At 41.6% G+C, this 16,476-nt stretch overlaps 1 protein-coding gene and 1 non-coding gene across 13 annotated transcripts in view; both read left to right on the top strand.

Annotated features, from left to right (window-relative positions):
* PPP2R5C (protein phosphatase 2 regulatory subunit B'gamma) overlaps positions 1 to 16,476 on the top strand; it is a 172,357-nt gene that overhangs the window by 46,058 nt on the left and 109,823 nt on the right. For 3 of the 12 annotated variants that reach the window (XM_032134821.2, XM_032134820.2, XM_032134822.2), the window contains exon 1: positions 8,348 to 8,549. The exons of the other annotated variants lie outside the window; for them this stretch is intronic. In XM_032134821.2, the coding sequence (XP_031990712.1) occupies positions 8,456 to 8,549 (94 nt within the window). In that variant the 5' untranslated portion in view covers positions 8,348 to 8,455. Of the gene's footprint in view, positions 1 to 8,347; positions 8,550 to 16,476 lie in introns of those variants that run through there. 12 annotated transcript variants of the gene reach the window in all.
* LOC116456530 (U6 spliceosomal RNA) lies at positions 1,802 to 1,906 on the top strand. Its single transcript, XR_004244740.1, has one exon. It is a non-coding gene; the product is annotated as a U6 spliceosomal RNA (small nuclear RNA).

The raw sequence follows: 16,476 nt of genomic DNA, 5'->3' as shown, positions 1-16,476 counted from the left end.
CTTCCTATGATCATTCTATTTCTGATTACACACTGCCTCTTTCACTTATATTTTCATTTTATACATTTATAAGTATTTCTGATGCATGTGTAATATTTCACTAGGTATGTGGGATAATCCCTTTGACATTAGTTTCCAGCATTTTAGAACCATAAAGAAAACATGATGCCCTCAAAAAGAGTAAGATAGTTAGAAGTGAAGTTATCAAGGAGAGAAAAGACGTGCACACTGCAAACTATGAAATGTTGCTGAAAGAAATGGAAGAATACACCAATCAATGGAAAAACATCTCTTGTTTATGGATTGGAAGACTTAATGTTGTTAAGATGTCAATACTACCCAAAGCAATCTACAAATTCAGTGCAATCCCTATTAAAACATTACAGCATTCTTTTCCAGAAATAGAAAAGTTCCATCCTAAGATTCATAGGGAATATCAAAGAGATAAGCATAGCCAAAACAATCTTGAAAAAGAAGACCAAAGTTGGAGGACTCACACATCCTGATTTTAAAACTTACAGCAAAGCTACAGTAATCAAGACCGTGTAGTACTGGCATAAAGATGAGCCCAGAAACAAACACTCACATAGGTGGTCAAATGAGTTTTGACAAGGTTGCCTAGACCGTTCGATGGGGAAAACACAGTCTTTTCAACAAATGGTGTTGGGAAAACTGGGTACTCACGTGCAAAAGAATGAAGCGGGACCTGGCCGGGCACAGTGGCTCATGCCTGGAATCCCAGCACTTTGGGAGGCTGAGATGGGCAGATCACGAGGTCGGGAGATCGAGACCATCATGACCAACATGGTGAAACCCCATCTGTATTAAAAATACAAAAATTAGCCGGGTGTGTTGGCACGCACCTGTAGTCCCAGCTACTCAGGAGGCTGAGGCAGGAGAATCGCTTGAACCCAGGAGGCGGAGATTGCAGTGAGCTGAGATTGCGCCACTGTACACCAGCCTGGCAACAGAGCGAGACTCTGTCTCAAAAATAAAAATAAAGAATGAAGTGAGACCCTTACCTTCACAACACATACAAAGATTAGCTCAAAATGGATCAAACACCTAAACCTAAGAGTTAAAACTATAATGTTTGAGAAGAAAACATAGGGGAAAGATTTCATGACATTAGATTTGACAATGACTTCTTGGCTATGACACCAAAAGCTCAGGCGACAAAAATAAAAATAGATAGATTGGACTACATAAAAATTTAAAACGTCTCTGCATTGAAGGGCGCAGTCAACAAGAAAAGGCAGGCCACAGAATGGGAGGAGATACTTGAAAAATCGTATAACTGATAAGGAGTTAATATGCAGAATATCTAAAGAACTCCTACAACTGAGCAAAACAGCTTGATTTTTTAAATGTGTGAAATACCTAAACAGACATTTCTCCAAAGAATATAATATCTGCAAATGACCAATAAGTGCATGAAAAGATCCTCAACATCTCTGTCATTAGGAAAATGAAAATCAAAGTTAGAGTGAGATACTTCACACCCACTAGGATGGCTATTATTTAAAAAAAAAAAAAAAAAAAAAAAAAAGGAGCCAAGGCAGGCAGATCACTTGAGCTCAAGAGTTTGAGACCAGCCTGGGCAACGTGGTGAAACCCCATCTCTACTAAAAATACAAAAACTAGCGGGTAGCACGTGCCTGTGGTCCCAGCTACTCGGGAGGCTGAGGTGAGAGGATTGCTTGAGCCCAGAGGGTCAAGGCTGCAGTAAGCCAAGATCATGTCACTACACTCCAGCCTGGGTGACAGAGCAAGACCCTCCCTGTCTCTAAAAATAAAAATAGTGTTCGCTTCAGCAGCACATAAACTAAAATTGGAATGATACAGAGATTAGCACGGCCCCTGTGCAAGGATGACATGCAAATTCATGAAGCCGTTGCATATTTTTAATAAATGGCGTTGGGAAAACTGGATATTCATATGCAGAATGGAACTAGACCTCTCTCTCTCTCACTATACATAAAAATCAAATAAAAATGGATTAAAGACATCTAAGACCTGGGCCGGGCGCAGTGGCTCACACCTGTAATCCCAGCACTTTGGGAGGCCAAGGCAGGCAGATCACGAGGTCAGGAGGTTGAGACCATCCTGGCTAACACGGTGAAACCTCATCCCTACTAAAAATACAAAAAATTAGCTGGGCGTGGTGGCGGGCACCTGTAGTCCCAGCAACTTGGGAGGCTGAGGCAGTAGAATCGCTTGAACCTGGGAGGCGGAGGTTGCAGTGAGCGGACATTGCACCACTGCACTTGCACTCCAGCCTGGGCAACAGAGCAAGACTCTGTCTCAAAAAAATAAAAAATCTAAGACCTCAGACTGTGACACTACTGCAAGAAAACATTGGGGAAAATCTGCAGGACATTGGTCTAGGTGAAAATTCCTTGAGCAATACCCCACAAGCACAGGCAACTAAAGCAAACAGGGACAAATGGGATCACATCAGGCTAAAAAGCTTCTGCACAGCAAAGGATACAATCAATAAAGTGAAGAGATGAACCACAGAATGGGAGAAAATACTTGCAAACTACTCATCTGACAAGGGATTAATAACCAGAATATATAAGGAGCTCAAACAACTATAGGAAAAAAAATAATCCAATCAAAAGATGGGCAAAAGATTTGAGTAGACATTTCTCAGAAGACAGACAAATGGCAAACAGGCATATGAAGAGGTGCTCAATATCATTGATCATTAGAGAAATGCACATCAAAACTACAATGAGATACCATCTCATACCAGTTAAAATGGCTTATCCAAGAGACAAGCAATAACTAATGCTGGAGAGGATGTGGGGAAAAGGGAACCCTCGTACACTGTTGTTAGGAATGTAAATTAGTACAACCACTATAAAGAACAGTTTGGATGTTGCTTGAAAAACTGAAAATTGAGCTACCATATATTCAGCAGTCCCACTGCTGGGTACACACCCCAAAGAAAGAAAATCAGTATATCAAAGAGATATCTGCACGCCTATGTTTGTTGCAGCACTGTTGACAATAGCTAAGGTTTGGAAGCAACCTAAGTGTCCATCAACAGATGAATGAATAAAAAATTATTGGCATATATACACAATGGAGTACTATTTAGCCATGAAAAAGAAAGATCCAGTCATTTGCAGCAACATGGATGGAACTGGAGATCTTTATGTTAAGTGAAATAAGTCAAGCACAGAAAGACAAACTTCACATGTTCTCACATATTCATGGGATCTAAAAATCAAAACAATTGAACTCACGGACATAGAGAGTAGAAGAATGGTTACCAGAGACTGGGAAGTGTAATAGCGGGGGTGGGGGGTGGGGATGGTCAATGGGTACAAAAAAAGTTAGAATAAATAAGACCCACTTGATAGCACAACAGGGTGACTATAGTCAACAATAACTTAATTGTACACTTTAAAATAACATTAAGACTGTAATTGGATTGTTTGTAACTCAAAGGATAAACGCTTGAGGGGATGAACACCCCATTCCGATTCTCCATGATGTGCTTATTTCACATTGGATGCCTGTATCAAAACATCTCATGTGTCCCTTAAATATATACACCTACTATGTACCCATAAAAATTAAAAATAAGTTTTAAAAAATAAGTGTTAATGTCCTCGTGGAGAAATTGGAACTGTTGTTGTGCACTGTTTTTTGTTTTTTAGCGTTTGTTTGAGACGGAGTCTCGCTCTGTCACCCAGGCTGGAGTGCAGTGATGTGATCTTGGCTCACTGCAGCCTGCCTCAGCCTCCCAAGTAGCTGGGCCTAACAGGCACGCGCCACCAGGCCCAGCTAATTTTTGTATTTTCAGTAGAGATGGGGTTTTGCCATGTTGGCCAGGCTGGTCTCGAACTCTTGACCTCAAGTGATCTGCCTGCCTCAGCCTCCCAAAGAAAGTGCTGGGATTACAGGTGTGAGCCACCATGCCTGGCCCTGTGCATGGTCAGTGGGAATGTGAAATGGTGCAGCCACTGTGGAAAACAGTATGGCAGTTCTTCCAAATATCACACATATACCTTGAAACTGTGTATCGCTATTACGGATCAATTAAAAATAAAAAATAGGATGGGAAAAAAATAAAAATAGAACTGCCATATGATCTAGCAATTTCACTTGTTGGGTATACACCCAAAAGAATTGAAAACAGAGGCAGGAGCAGATACTTGTAGCCCCATGTTCATGGCAGCATTATTCACAGTTGACAAAAGGTGGAAGCAACCCAAATGTCCGTAAACAGAAGAGTGAATAAACAACTTCAGTGTATGCCAATGGAATATCATTCAGCCCTTTAAGGGAAGGAAATTTTGGCACTCGCTACAACATGGATGAACCTTGCGGACATTATGCTAAGTGAAATAAGCCAGTCCCAAAAGGACAAATGCTGTAAGATCCCCTTATGTGAAGTACCCAGAGAAGACAAGTTCATAGAGATTGAAAGTAGAGTGATGGTTGCCAGCACTGGAAGGAGGGGGAATGGAAAGTTACTGTTTAATAGGGACAGAGTGTCAGTTTTGCAAGATGAAGAGTTCTGTGGATGGATGGTGGTGAGGGTTGCAAGACACTGTGAATGTGCTTAACGCCACAGAACTGTATGCTGAAAACAGTTAAGACGGTAAATTTTGTGTTGATGTATATTTTAGCACAATTTTTATTTTTTGTTTTTATTTTACTTTAAGTTCTGGGATACATGTGCAGAACGTGCAGGTTTGTTACATAGGTATACATGTGTCGTGGTTTGCTGCACCTATCAACCCATCATCTAGGTTTTAAGCCCTTCATGCATTAGATATTTGTCCAAATGCTCTCCCACCCCTTGTTCCCCACCCCCCGACAGGCCCTGGTGTGTGATGTTCACCTCCCTGTGTCCATGTGTTCTCACTGTTCAACTCTCACTTATGAGTGAAATCATTTAGTGTTTGGTTTTCTGTTTTTGTGTTACTTTGCTGAGAATGATGGCTTCCAGTTTCATCCATGTCCCTACAAAAGACACGAACTCATTCTTTTTTATGGCTGCATAGTATTCCATGGTGTATATGTGCCACATTTTCTTTATCCAGTCTATCATTGATGGGCATTTGGGTCGGTTCCAAGTCTTTGCTATTGTAAATAGTGGCACAATTTTTAGACTATTTTTAATCAATTATAATATTATTAACTTGTATTTATAGCATTTATATTTCCTTTTGCTTGCTTTTAGAGAGAACATACAGAAATTTGTGATTTTAAGGTCGGGCATGGTGGCTCATGCCTGCAATCTCAGCACTTTGGGAGGCTGAGGCTGGAGGATCACTTGAGCCCAGGAGTTAAAGACTATTCTGGGCAACACAGTAGAGACCTCATCTCTACTGAAAATGAAAAAAATGAGCAGTTGTGGTGATTCAAGCCTGTGGTCCCAGCTCTGCAGGAGGCTGAGGCAGGAGGATCACTTGGGCCCAGGAGGTCGAGGCTGCAGTGAGCAGAGATCATACCACTTCACTCCAGCCTGGGTGACAGAACAGGACCCTGCCTCCAAAAAAACAAACCAGAGAAATTTGTCATTTTTAATGAGTGCTATTCTTGAGGGGTTTGTTCAGAGGTATTTAAATGTTATTTTTTTGCTTGAGAATTGATTATTCACTTTCCCTTTCTTCTAAAAGTTATAGGGATTTGCGGGGGTGGTTTTGATTGATTTTTATTTAACTGTTTAAGCCATCTCAAATTTTATTTTGGTGTGATGTTAAAAGACTTAAATTGACTTTTTTCTGCATATAGTTAATCAGTTGTCTGCCCCAAGATTGCCAAGCAATTATCTAATTCTTCCCCTTCCACTGATTTGAGATACACTCTTTATTATATTACATTTATGTCAACATATTTCTCAGTTTGGGACTGTGGCTTCTGTTGCATTAATCTACCCTTTTTGCCCCATCACACTGTCATTAATTCATACAGCTTTATAGTTGGTAGGACTTGCCTTTCTTATTAGTAGCATTCTCATTCTTCTTCTTCTTTTATTTTTTGCCAGTGAACTTTAGAATACTTTTGCTAAGTACCTGGAAAAATTAGAGGCCCACCTGAATTTTAACTGGAAATACTTTAAACCTGTAGAGCAGTTTGGGGGAAATTATCAGCATAGGTGCAGTATTTATATTTTTATATTTCTAATTCAGAAGTACACCTTACCTTTATTCAAGTATTCTTTTCTTCCCTCATATTATTTATTTATTTCTATCTTAGTCTGTTTAATCAGTGATGGCCAGATCAGCCTTGGAGTTCTTTAAAGAACTACTTACATGCATAGGGTTTCAAAAGAGCGTGGGGTAAATCACTAATAAAGGTGAGATCCTTTGATCTGAGATCATTAGGAAAAATACATCAAAAAGTGTCTTCACTGTTTCTTTGACTCCTATTCCGTATATTATATATAAAGCTCTTAGGAGCCTTTCCCCCTTATTTCTGTATTCCCACTCATCAGCACAGTTGTAGGATGGCACATTTTTTTATCTTATCTCGTATGAAATATTAAATCATTGGAGGGCAGGTCTCTGTCTCTTTAAAGCCCAGATCTTCAATAAACATCTGCTCCTGGGCTCCTTCTTGAGCCCCTGAATGCCTCGTTCCTAATTGTGTCTGAGTTCATCTGGCATCACTTGGAGGAGGAGGAGGCTGGGGTGTGTGGCAGTGAGAGTCATCAACACTGCTTCATAGTAGTCATTGGTGATCAGTGGCCGTCCCCTCCAGACAGACAATCCACATGTCAGCAGTGAAGGCTCAGAGGCAGGAGGGCAGCTAAGATCTAAATTCCTCTTACCCAACTGAAAGCACGTGGTCTTTTAAAAAAAAAATTAATTTTGCTGTTCAGATAGCAGCAAAGTCAGAGCAGGTGTGAGGCCGGCAGCCTGCTCAGGTGGTGCGTGCCCACTGCCCACGTGTTAGAAATCACATCATCTCCTGGCCAGCCATGGAATCCAGCAGTGTCTGTCAGCTCTGGGGAAAGAGGAGGAAGGGTGGGATTTGGTTTGCTTTTATCTATTTATTTATTTTAATTGCTATTGATACACACAATAAAAGCTACATTCTTGTGAGGGAGGACTTGATTAGCAGCCCTGAAGGGTGGCGGCAGTTCCTTTACTCATTGAATGTATCTGGCGCTAAACCCTCAGCTGGAACTGCGAGCCCTAGCTGTGTTTCAGGTGTTTCTTACACTACTATGAATTATGTTTAGGAACTAAAGAGCTTTTGTATCCTTCACAAGTGGGGGAAAAGAGCAGGGGAGTTGTGTGAGAAACTATTAAAAATGAGGAGCCATGGTTTGGACAAACTTTCTTGTTGGTGTAAAGAAAGGAGGAATTTTTTTCAGTTCTACCTGCCAAAGAGGCTTTTCTTATAGTTTGTTTTCATTTGGAACTACTAATAACTGATTTTTGTAGGGAATCATCTCACGGCACCCCCTCATGGGATCCTGCAATACTCCAATTCAGAAATAATGTTTTTCTCCTTGGAATAGCTTTTTACATTAACCGTATTTGAAGATAGAAAATTTAGATCTGAATACCAGGTTTTAATAGCCCCATAAAAATAAGTGAAATATCTTTAACTTTAAATTTAAACAATATCTAAAACTTAAAAAGTATTTAATATGTCAGCATATTTGCAATACAAAAATAAACACTCCATTTCATTTTATGCCTTTTTTACTCCCATGGCCAGGTGATATGAATATTTCAATTTGTGTCACCTTCTAGCTATCGAATTTATAAAGCAGCTTTCACTTTCTACATAAGTTTTTAAGCTTAATTTTTTCAGGGAAAAAATAGATCTCAAGAAAAAAAGTGTTTGGGATCATAAGTTAATAACTTGTCATATTGGTAAGGGAAGTTGAATAAGAGTCCAAACTAATGGATTAGAATTGTGTAATATTTGATTAGCTATTTGTTAAAAAAAAAAAAAAAAAAAACACTGGGTTGCCAGAATCCTACCTAAGATGCAGATAGTAATTAGAACTAGCAAGTCGAAGTCGCACAGGTGGGTATAAAATGAATTTGGGATCCCTAACTGGGAAATGCTAAAGTTCACACAGACATATACACACACTTTTTTTTTTTTGGTGGCTCCCTCGGAATCATTTGTTTACAGTCTGGCCAGGGTTGTGGCCTCCAGTACTTTCCCCTAAGAGATGGGATCTTTGCCTAAAAGTTACTGAGAAACGAAGGCTGCAAAAAGCCGGAAAACGTCCAAGCTTTTAATGCACACTGACAGCCAAACAGAACGCTCTTTCCGTTTGCAGTTTTTTTAGTGTCATTTTAAGTTGCAGCTTCCGGCCAATCAGCGAGCTTCATGCCTGCTGACATCACGAACCAGCCAGTTCCCTCCAGCTGCAGAGAGCTTCAGTTTGTCTTTTTTTTTTAAACTAAAATGGAGGCTGGTTTCTTGCCTTAAGGAGCCCATTGCCTTTCCCGCTGAAGTCTAGATGTTGACATGTAATAAAGCGGGCAGCAGGATGGTGGTGGATGCGGCCAACTCCAATGGGCCTTTCCAGCCCGTGGCCCTTCTCCATATTCGAGGTAAGTTATTGTGTGTTTCACTGAATCGGAACCTTCCGTGGGTAGTTAATAAATGGCTATTGTGCTTCAGATAAGAAAAGCAGGAAGTCCTTTCTAGCAGAATTCACCCCATTTCGCTGCAGACTTAACCAGAGGAGGTTGGGTGTGTCACTGCAGTTTGGCATTTTACGAACTACTTACAGAATTTGAGGCTTGAAAGAGGCCTTGCATGCATAGTTCAAAGCTGGTTTTTCTGCTTTCTGCTCGCTCTCCCATCCCCCTTTCAAAGCTGTGCTGATGTCAAAGGATGTGAAGTCACTGCCCAGGGAAGGTATTGGGTGGGAGTAGGAAGGAGAGGCGGGCCCGTCGCGCCTGGCCAAGTTGTCCGTACGCAGAGTTTCTTTTACATATGTGTGGCTTAATGCTGCAAAGATTTTGTCGAGGACACATCTCAGAATTAAAGATGAATTGCAGTCAGAAAATATGCACAATTGATTGGAAAAGAACTTCCTTTAAAAGGATTGTTTTCTTTCTTGCCATGGAGCCTGAGAGAGAAATATGCTCCACTTTGAAATATTGAAATCTATCGTGGGTCATCATTTTTGAAATGTTAGCGTTTTCGTGTAATATTAGGAAATATTTTGCAATTACATGGGCTCTGTGTTGCCATTTGACTTAAAATTTTAAATGGCAACAAGTTTTCAAGATATATAGAGATCACTATTTTAATAATGAGTTTGCTTCTTTTTATGCATATTTTGGTTTCAAAACTGAGCCTAAAAGCACAACTACTCTAATAATTAATAGCGGTTATATTGAACTACAGGCATCAGGGTAGTAGCCTACTTATTCTTGGTATTTTAAGATATGTGAATTTTTTTTTTGGTCATAATTGGGTGAAATAGAAAAATGATTTTAAGCTTCATCAGATTACTTTAGAATTTATAGTATCAGAGCTGTGCCCCAACAAAACTGTTTCTCAGAATCTCTTTTAAGGAAGGGTGGGAGCAAGATTTCTAGGTGACTAATAATCTCTATGACTAAAATGCCAGACCAGACTTTTCAGATCCTAGGGTGTACCCAGGCACATGCATGCTCAATCTACTGGAATAAAATGGGTGGTGCTTTTCTCTCCGAACCATCTTTCATGAAGGTGGAAATCAGCATTCAATGACCAAATTGTAGGACAGGCTGTGAATTTATTGTTTCTGTAGTGCACCCAGTAAAAAGCAAAGGTTGCCTACAGGTAACATTCAGGTATTTTAGCTGCAAGAACCAAATGGGCAAGAACAAAATGTAATTGTTTGGATTTAAGTTAGATGGTTTTTGTTTGTTTTTTGGGAGACAGGGTCTCACTCTGTCACCCAGGCTGGAGTACAGTGGTATGATCACAGCTCACTGCAGCCTCCACCTCCTGAGCTCAGGTGATTCTCCCACCTCAGTTTCTTGAGTAGCTGAGACTTCAGGCACACACCGCCATGCCCAGCTAATTTTTAAATATTTTTTGTAGAGATGAGGTTTTGCCATGTTGCCCTGGTTGGTCTCGAACTCCTGGGCTCAAGCGATCCTCCCACCTCGGCCTCCCAAAGTGCTAAGATTACAGGTAAGGGCCACTGTACCCGGCCAAGTTAGTTCTTAAAAATGAACTAGTTAGCAGTAAGATAAATTGACTGCATATAAAATGTATTTTTTTATACTTTTAAGGTATCCACTTATAAATAACATAAATCTTTTTGGTTTGTGTTTTCTGGTTTTTATTAGGTGCCTAATATACTACTCAGTTTTTCAATTATGAACTTATTCTCAAATAGAATCATTTCATGTTGTGTCTTGAACCACATTGATTTTTTTTTTTAATTCCAAGACCTTATTATGGCCAGTTTGGATTTGTTGCTGTTGGGTGGGTGGTTGGTTGCTTGCTGTATAATTGTGGAGGGAAAAAGTAGTGAAGTGTATTAGCCTGAAAGAGACTTGAGTTTTTAAGAAGGGATAACTTTGGAGACCTAAGACTAACTTCTGACTCAAACAGTGGGGGTAATTTCTAACTTCAAAATTTGAAGAACGCTTTATTTCTTCATAAAGACTTTCTTGAGCGAGCATGTTAATGTGAGATTTAGCAAAATTTGATTTATTTATTGGGCCTTAGAGTCTTAGCTTAACATCCGTTGAGCAGCTCCTGTGTGCCAAGTGCTGAGGGTCATTAAAGTGATTAAGTTGCAGCCCCTGTCCCAAAGGAGCGAATGGAGAGACCCACCATAGAAGCTCTGCCACGAGAGGGCTAGAGCAAGAACGCACCAGCAGGGTGCCTGGGCGAGCAGGGGCTGGTGTCGGGAGCAGAAGGAACCAAAGAGGGCTGCGCCCTGGGCTACCCTGCTCACTCGGATGGGGTGGGGACGCGCTGTCCTTCCCGTTTATTTAGGGAGGAGGGGTCTTTCCCACTGAAGGAGAAATAACTTACCCGAGGTCACACAGCCTGGAAGTGATGGAGCCAGAATCCAAACCCAGACTGTTGTGTTGTTTTGTTTTGGATCTTTTTAAAAAAAATCATTTCAAAATAGGAATGTTGGCTGCTTGAAGAACATTTTGCTACAGGATTACAATAGTGGTATTTTCCCCAATGCCTTACTGTTTATTTGGCTCGGTAGCCTCTTTTTGTATAACAGTTTTGTACCTTGGGCTCATTTCTTAATCATTTTACAAATATTTATTGATGCATACCACATGACAGGCAGGGTTCTAATGTGGATATGAGCAGGGGCTATGGCCCAGCTTTCCCATTTTACCATCCACCGGGGTGGGGACCAAGTAAGTAAGTAAAATGATCACCTGATTTGTTGTCACGATCGCTTTGACCATTATTGTCTACCAAGTAGTCTGGAGTTTGAGATTAAAATGGTGAATTTGCACATCCTAGTAAGTTCAAGTGTGAAAGGGACATATTTTTGAGAGTTAGTGTAAGGCCTGTCTGTAGAAGGAGAGTCACCTGGAACTTGATGGCTGTGAATGTAGCTTGGTGACATAAATCCTTACTCTCAGCTGTGTCCAGGAGAACTGTCTGCTGTGGTGGAAATGTTCTGTGCTGTCCTCTGCAGCAGCTCCTGGTTACCTGCAACTGCTGAGCACTTAACATGTACAGCTGAGAAAGTGAATTTTTAACTGTAGTTATTGTAAATTTAAGTGGACACACCTGTCTTGTGGTTAGGATATTGGACAGCACAGTCCTAGACTGGAATTGTTCAACTTTTTTGGAAAAGGGTCAGGTTGTAAGTAGTTTTGGCTTTGTGGGTGACAGCAGCCATAGACAGTAAATGAATAGGCATAACTGTGGTCCAGTAAAGCTTTATTGACAAACAGGTGACAGGCTGGATTTGGCCCATGGGCCATAGTTCACCAACCCCGTTCTAGACTGTTCTTTGACTTTTGGATTGCCTGTTAAGGATAGGAAAGCATGTTTCCTGCAGGCCTTCAGTCTAGTGCCTCCTCCCTGTGCTGGGAAGCTGGGCCAGCTGGGATGCTGTGAGGCGTGGTGGGCAGGCCCGCTTCCCACCCTGCAGCGCACGCTCACTTCAGGAGCCAGGTTTAAGGCAGTGACAGCCAAGCCGGAAAGATGGTAATGGCCAAAGAGGAAGCACACAGTTTTGAGCCTTTTCCAGCTGGCCTTTATTCTGGGCTTCAAGGATGTTACTAACTGCTCTCATCTTGTTCTAGTCATTAGCAAACTTATCCAGTGAATGAGTCTGACTTTGAAAGACTCAGGAGTAGCTCCAGCCTGGTGGGATGTTGGAGAACAAACCATTCTTTTGATGTAAACCCATTTTTTCTTGGGAAGTGGAGGTCTAATGGAAAAGTTTATTTTCTCACAGGTACTTCCTGAGTCACCAATTTGTTGAAGGTCTTCACCTTTCCAATAAAAATTCATTAAAAAACATGCAAGAAGCAAGCATAGAACTCAAACCCCTTGGCTTTCATTTCCTGCTGCGCTAAATCTGGTGACTTAACCTATATTAATAATAATAATAGCTATACATGATGCACATGGGTTACTAAATTAGTAACACACCTGCATGGTGTGAAGTCAGTAAGTACTAGTGAGAATGGGTGCCCCCTATTATCTTTATTCCCTAAAATTAGGAAGGAAAAATGCTTGAATGATGACTAAACAGATTCTTCAAATGCTTAAACCAGTGATTCTCTGAACAGTGCCTCAGCTCAAGATTTTTACTTCACAAACATCTATTTACTATGTAACTGTAGCTCTCTGCAAAGTGACTTTATAGAAATACAGCCTTAACCTTACCCGTATCCTATCCTGTATCCAATCCTGTATCCTATATGTAAAGTTGTTTCTTTTGTATTCCTGGTGGCATGGAAGGTAACCAAAGTAACAGATAACTCTCTGAGGAAACAGGGATGGGTATGTTTATGTAAAGTCTGTACACCTTTTTGTTCCTTAAACACACGCACATTTATGCTCATAAACACACTCTCGTCCACCTCCCTCATCCATACGCTCTCAATCTCAGAGGCAAAAACAAAAACTTACCATTCAACTTGGGTCTAATGTCTGCTCAGGAGGTTTTGCCTTGCAGCAAAAGCTATCTTCTAAAATTTTTTCATTAAAGTATGTGTGTAGAGGAATGAAAGAAAAATATAGGTAAGGTTATTAGTCAAGAACAGGGTGTGTGTTTTTAAACCCAGGAAAAGAATAGACAGAAACACAAAGACAAAGTGGTTTGGGATACATCCTAACTTTTGGTTCCACATGTCAAATAAAATTACGAGGTACGTCTTTTTGGATCCTACAGCACTTTGCCAATTGTGACAAGCCGTTATGAACACTCATGTACTTCTTCCTCCCAGCACTCCTGCCTGGCAGGTGAGCAGGACAATCCTAGCATTTCTCCTCCCCAAGGTCACCCAGCCTAGAGGGCGCAGTCCAGGGCTGTTGGCAGCACCAAGTACGAGGTCCCGAAGCTGCTGCTGGTGGCTGTCCCAGAGGAGAAGCAGCGTGCATTGAGTGCCTTCAGTGTGCTGGGTCATGGCTGAAACCCTGTACCTCTGTTCTCTCTCTGAATCTGCCCAGCACTGTGAGGCATTATAATCCTCCCCCACTCACCACCGCCACTGCCTTTTTTTCCCCCCTGGGAGAAAAAAGGGAGCCTCTTGCCCAGGGCCACAGAGAATGTAGTGAAACACGATTTGAGCCTCAATCAGTCTGATAGTAAAGCTCATGTTCTTTGCTCTGCAGACATCAGAGTGTTGAGAGATGCTGGTGGAAGCTCCCACCTCATAGGTACTTTTTGATTTTTATATATATTTGAGTGTCTGGAGTTCAAAACTCATTTCAGGGTTGAATAGGAGTTTGTTAAAGGTTTACATGCATATGTTCTTGGTGTGCAGGGAGAAAGTTGGTAATTTTACCTGCTGTCCCAGTTCACTTACCAAAGCTGCCAGCTAGTAATTGTTAACTTATCTCCTCCACAAAATCAGGAGTATCCTGAGGACAGTCCTGTTGAACTTGTTCTCTGGTTACACTGAGCATTATTCCTAGAGTAGAGGCATCAGTTAGTGTCAGTGGATTAAAAATTAAAAGTTATTTCTGAGTGATCACTCAGGAAATAGCCATCTACTATATTTCTTTTTTTGAGATGGAGTCTCGCTTTGTCACCCAGGCTGGGGTGCAGTGGTGCGATCTCGGCTCACTGCAACCTCTACCTCCCAGGTTCAAGCAATTCACCTGTGTCAGCCTCCTGAGTAGCTGGGATTACAGGTGCCCACCACCACACCCGGCTATTTTTTGTATTTTTAGTAGAGACAGGGTTTCACCATGATGGCCAGTCTGGTCTCGAACTCCTGACCTCAAGTGATCCACCCGCCTTGGCCTCCCAAAGTGCTGGGATTATAGGCATAGGCATGAGCCACCACACCCAGCCTATCTGGTGTATTTCTTTTTTTTTTTTTTTTTTTTCTTTTTTTTTTTTTTTGAGATGGAGTCTTGCTCTGTCACCCAGGCTGGACTGCAGTGGCGCTATCTTGGCTCACTGCAAGCTCTGCCTCCCGGGTTCACGCCATTCTCCTGCTCAGCCTCCCGAGTAGCTGGGACTACAGGCGCCCACCACCACACCCAGCTAATTTTTTTTGTATTTTTAGTAGAGACAGGGTTTCACCATGTTAGCCAGGATGGTCTCAATCTCCTGACCTCGTGATCCGCCCGCCTCGGCCTCCCAAAGTGCTGGGATTACAGGCGTGAGCTACCGTGCCCAGCCTATCTGGTGTATTTCTTAGCTAAATACCTCATCAGTGGAATGAGAAGCTCATGAGAAGCTGTACTTTATTTTTCTTTCAATCCTCTATACACTGTAGTTAACGTATTTCAATGAAAAACATATAGGAGATGGCTTTTGCTGCAAGGCACAAAACCTGCTGAGCAGACGTTATACCCAAGTTCAAGAGTAAGACTACCAAAAAGGTGACAGACTTTACACAAGGTGGCTGGTTGAAAGAGCAGACACAGGTGCCCACTCCACTCTGGGCCTTGCTCAGGCGCTGTTTCCGCTTCCTGTCACACTGGAAATAGGACCTCCAAGTGGAGAACTTCAAAACGTGGGGTAAATCATTTCTCTCACTGACATCTTGGAAAGACACTGGCTAAAATGCATGGGGGAAACCAGTACTCCCACAGCAGGTAGAAGTCTGGCTTTATTTGAGGCCCTTGAATTACACATAAATCAAAAACTCTTCTAGTTTAAAAAAGAAAAAAGACTAAAGAGATATAACAGTTAGGTACAGTGAATGAATCTAGATCAGATCCTTGTTCTAAACAGTGTAAAATCAAACCTATTAGAGACATTTTGAAGGCAGCTGGAGAAAGTGGAGTGCAGAATGATGTTGGATGTGTGGAATTACTGTGAACTTTCTAGGCGTAAAAAGGTGTCCAAATTTTGTAAGGGACTTATTCTTAGGGAATGCAGAATGAAGTATTAATAAGTGAAGGATCATGATCTCTGCAACTTCAAATGGTAAAGAGAATAGTGGGTAAAAAGCAAATTGTGTCAAAGCATGAACAGTTGTTGAATCTAGGTGAGTGGATATACAATATACAAGTATTCATTGAAATTCTATGGAGATTTTAACTTTTTCATAATGTTTGAGGGAAACACATATTTCGAGATGGAGTCGTGCTCTGTCGCCGGGCTGGAGTGCAGTGGAGCAATCTCAGCTCACTGCAACCTCCGCCTCCTGGGTTCAAGTGATTCCACTGCCTCAGCCTCTCAAGTAGCTGCGACTACAGGCACCCACCACCACACTCGGCTAATATTTTGTATTTTAATAGAGACAGGGTTTCACCATGTTGGCCAGGATGGTCTCAATCTCCTGACCTCATGTTCCACCTCCCAAAGTACTGGGATTACAGGCGTGAGTCACTGCCCCAGGATGAGAAATACATTTTTAAAAAATAAGGCTGTTTCGCTCTCTTATCATTTCAATATTCACTGGTGAAGGAAATATGTTTAAAAAGGTTCTGCTTTGGAAAAAATGTACAAAGGAAATGTAATAACTTAGCTACCGTTTCCTAAGCCGTGAGCAGTGGCCTTTCTTGTTTGAGTCTTTGCCAGCCAGTGTTGGTCCTCTGGTTGTAACTCACGGTAGCTGCACAGATGGCCACACCATCTTACCAAACAGCGTTTTTGGGGTGCATTACCATTTCTGATGCTTATTGGCATTTGTATTGGTCTTTTGGAGTGTAACTGCGTTTAAGGCACACTGGAAGATAAGATAAAACCAAAGTTTCCTCCGCACTTTAAGAGCTAGGGTGATTTGTGGTTGAGGGTAGGACCTGGAGCCACAGGCCAGGGTCAGATCACCACCACCCCCCACCCCGCCCACCCCAGGCAAGCTGAACTGTCTAGGGCACGTGACTCACTGTTTCTAGAAATGGAATGTGAAA

The sequence above is a fragment of the Hylobates moloch genome, unplaced genomic scaffold, assembly GCF_009828535.3.
Source record: "Hylobates moloch isolate HMO894 unplaced genomic scaffold, HMol_V3 SCAFFOLD_16, whole genome shotgun sequence".
Taxonomy (NCBI): Eukaryota; Metazoa; Chordata; class Mammalia; order Primates; family Hylobatidae; genus Hylobates; species Hylobates moloch.
Note: the sequence above shows the minus strand (reverse complement) of the source record. Positions and strands in the feature narration are given on the sequence as shown.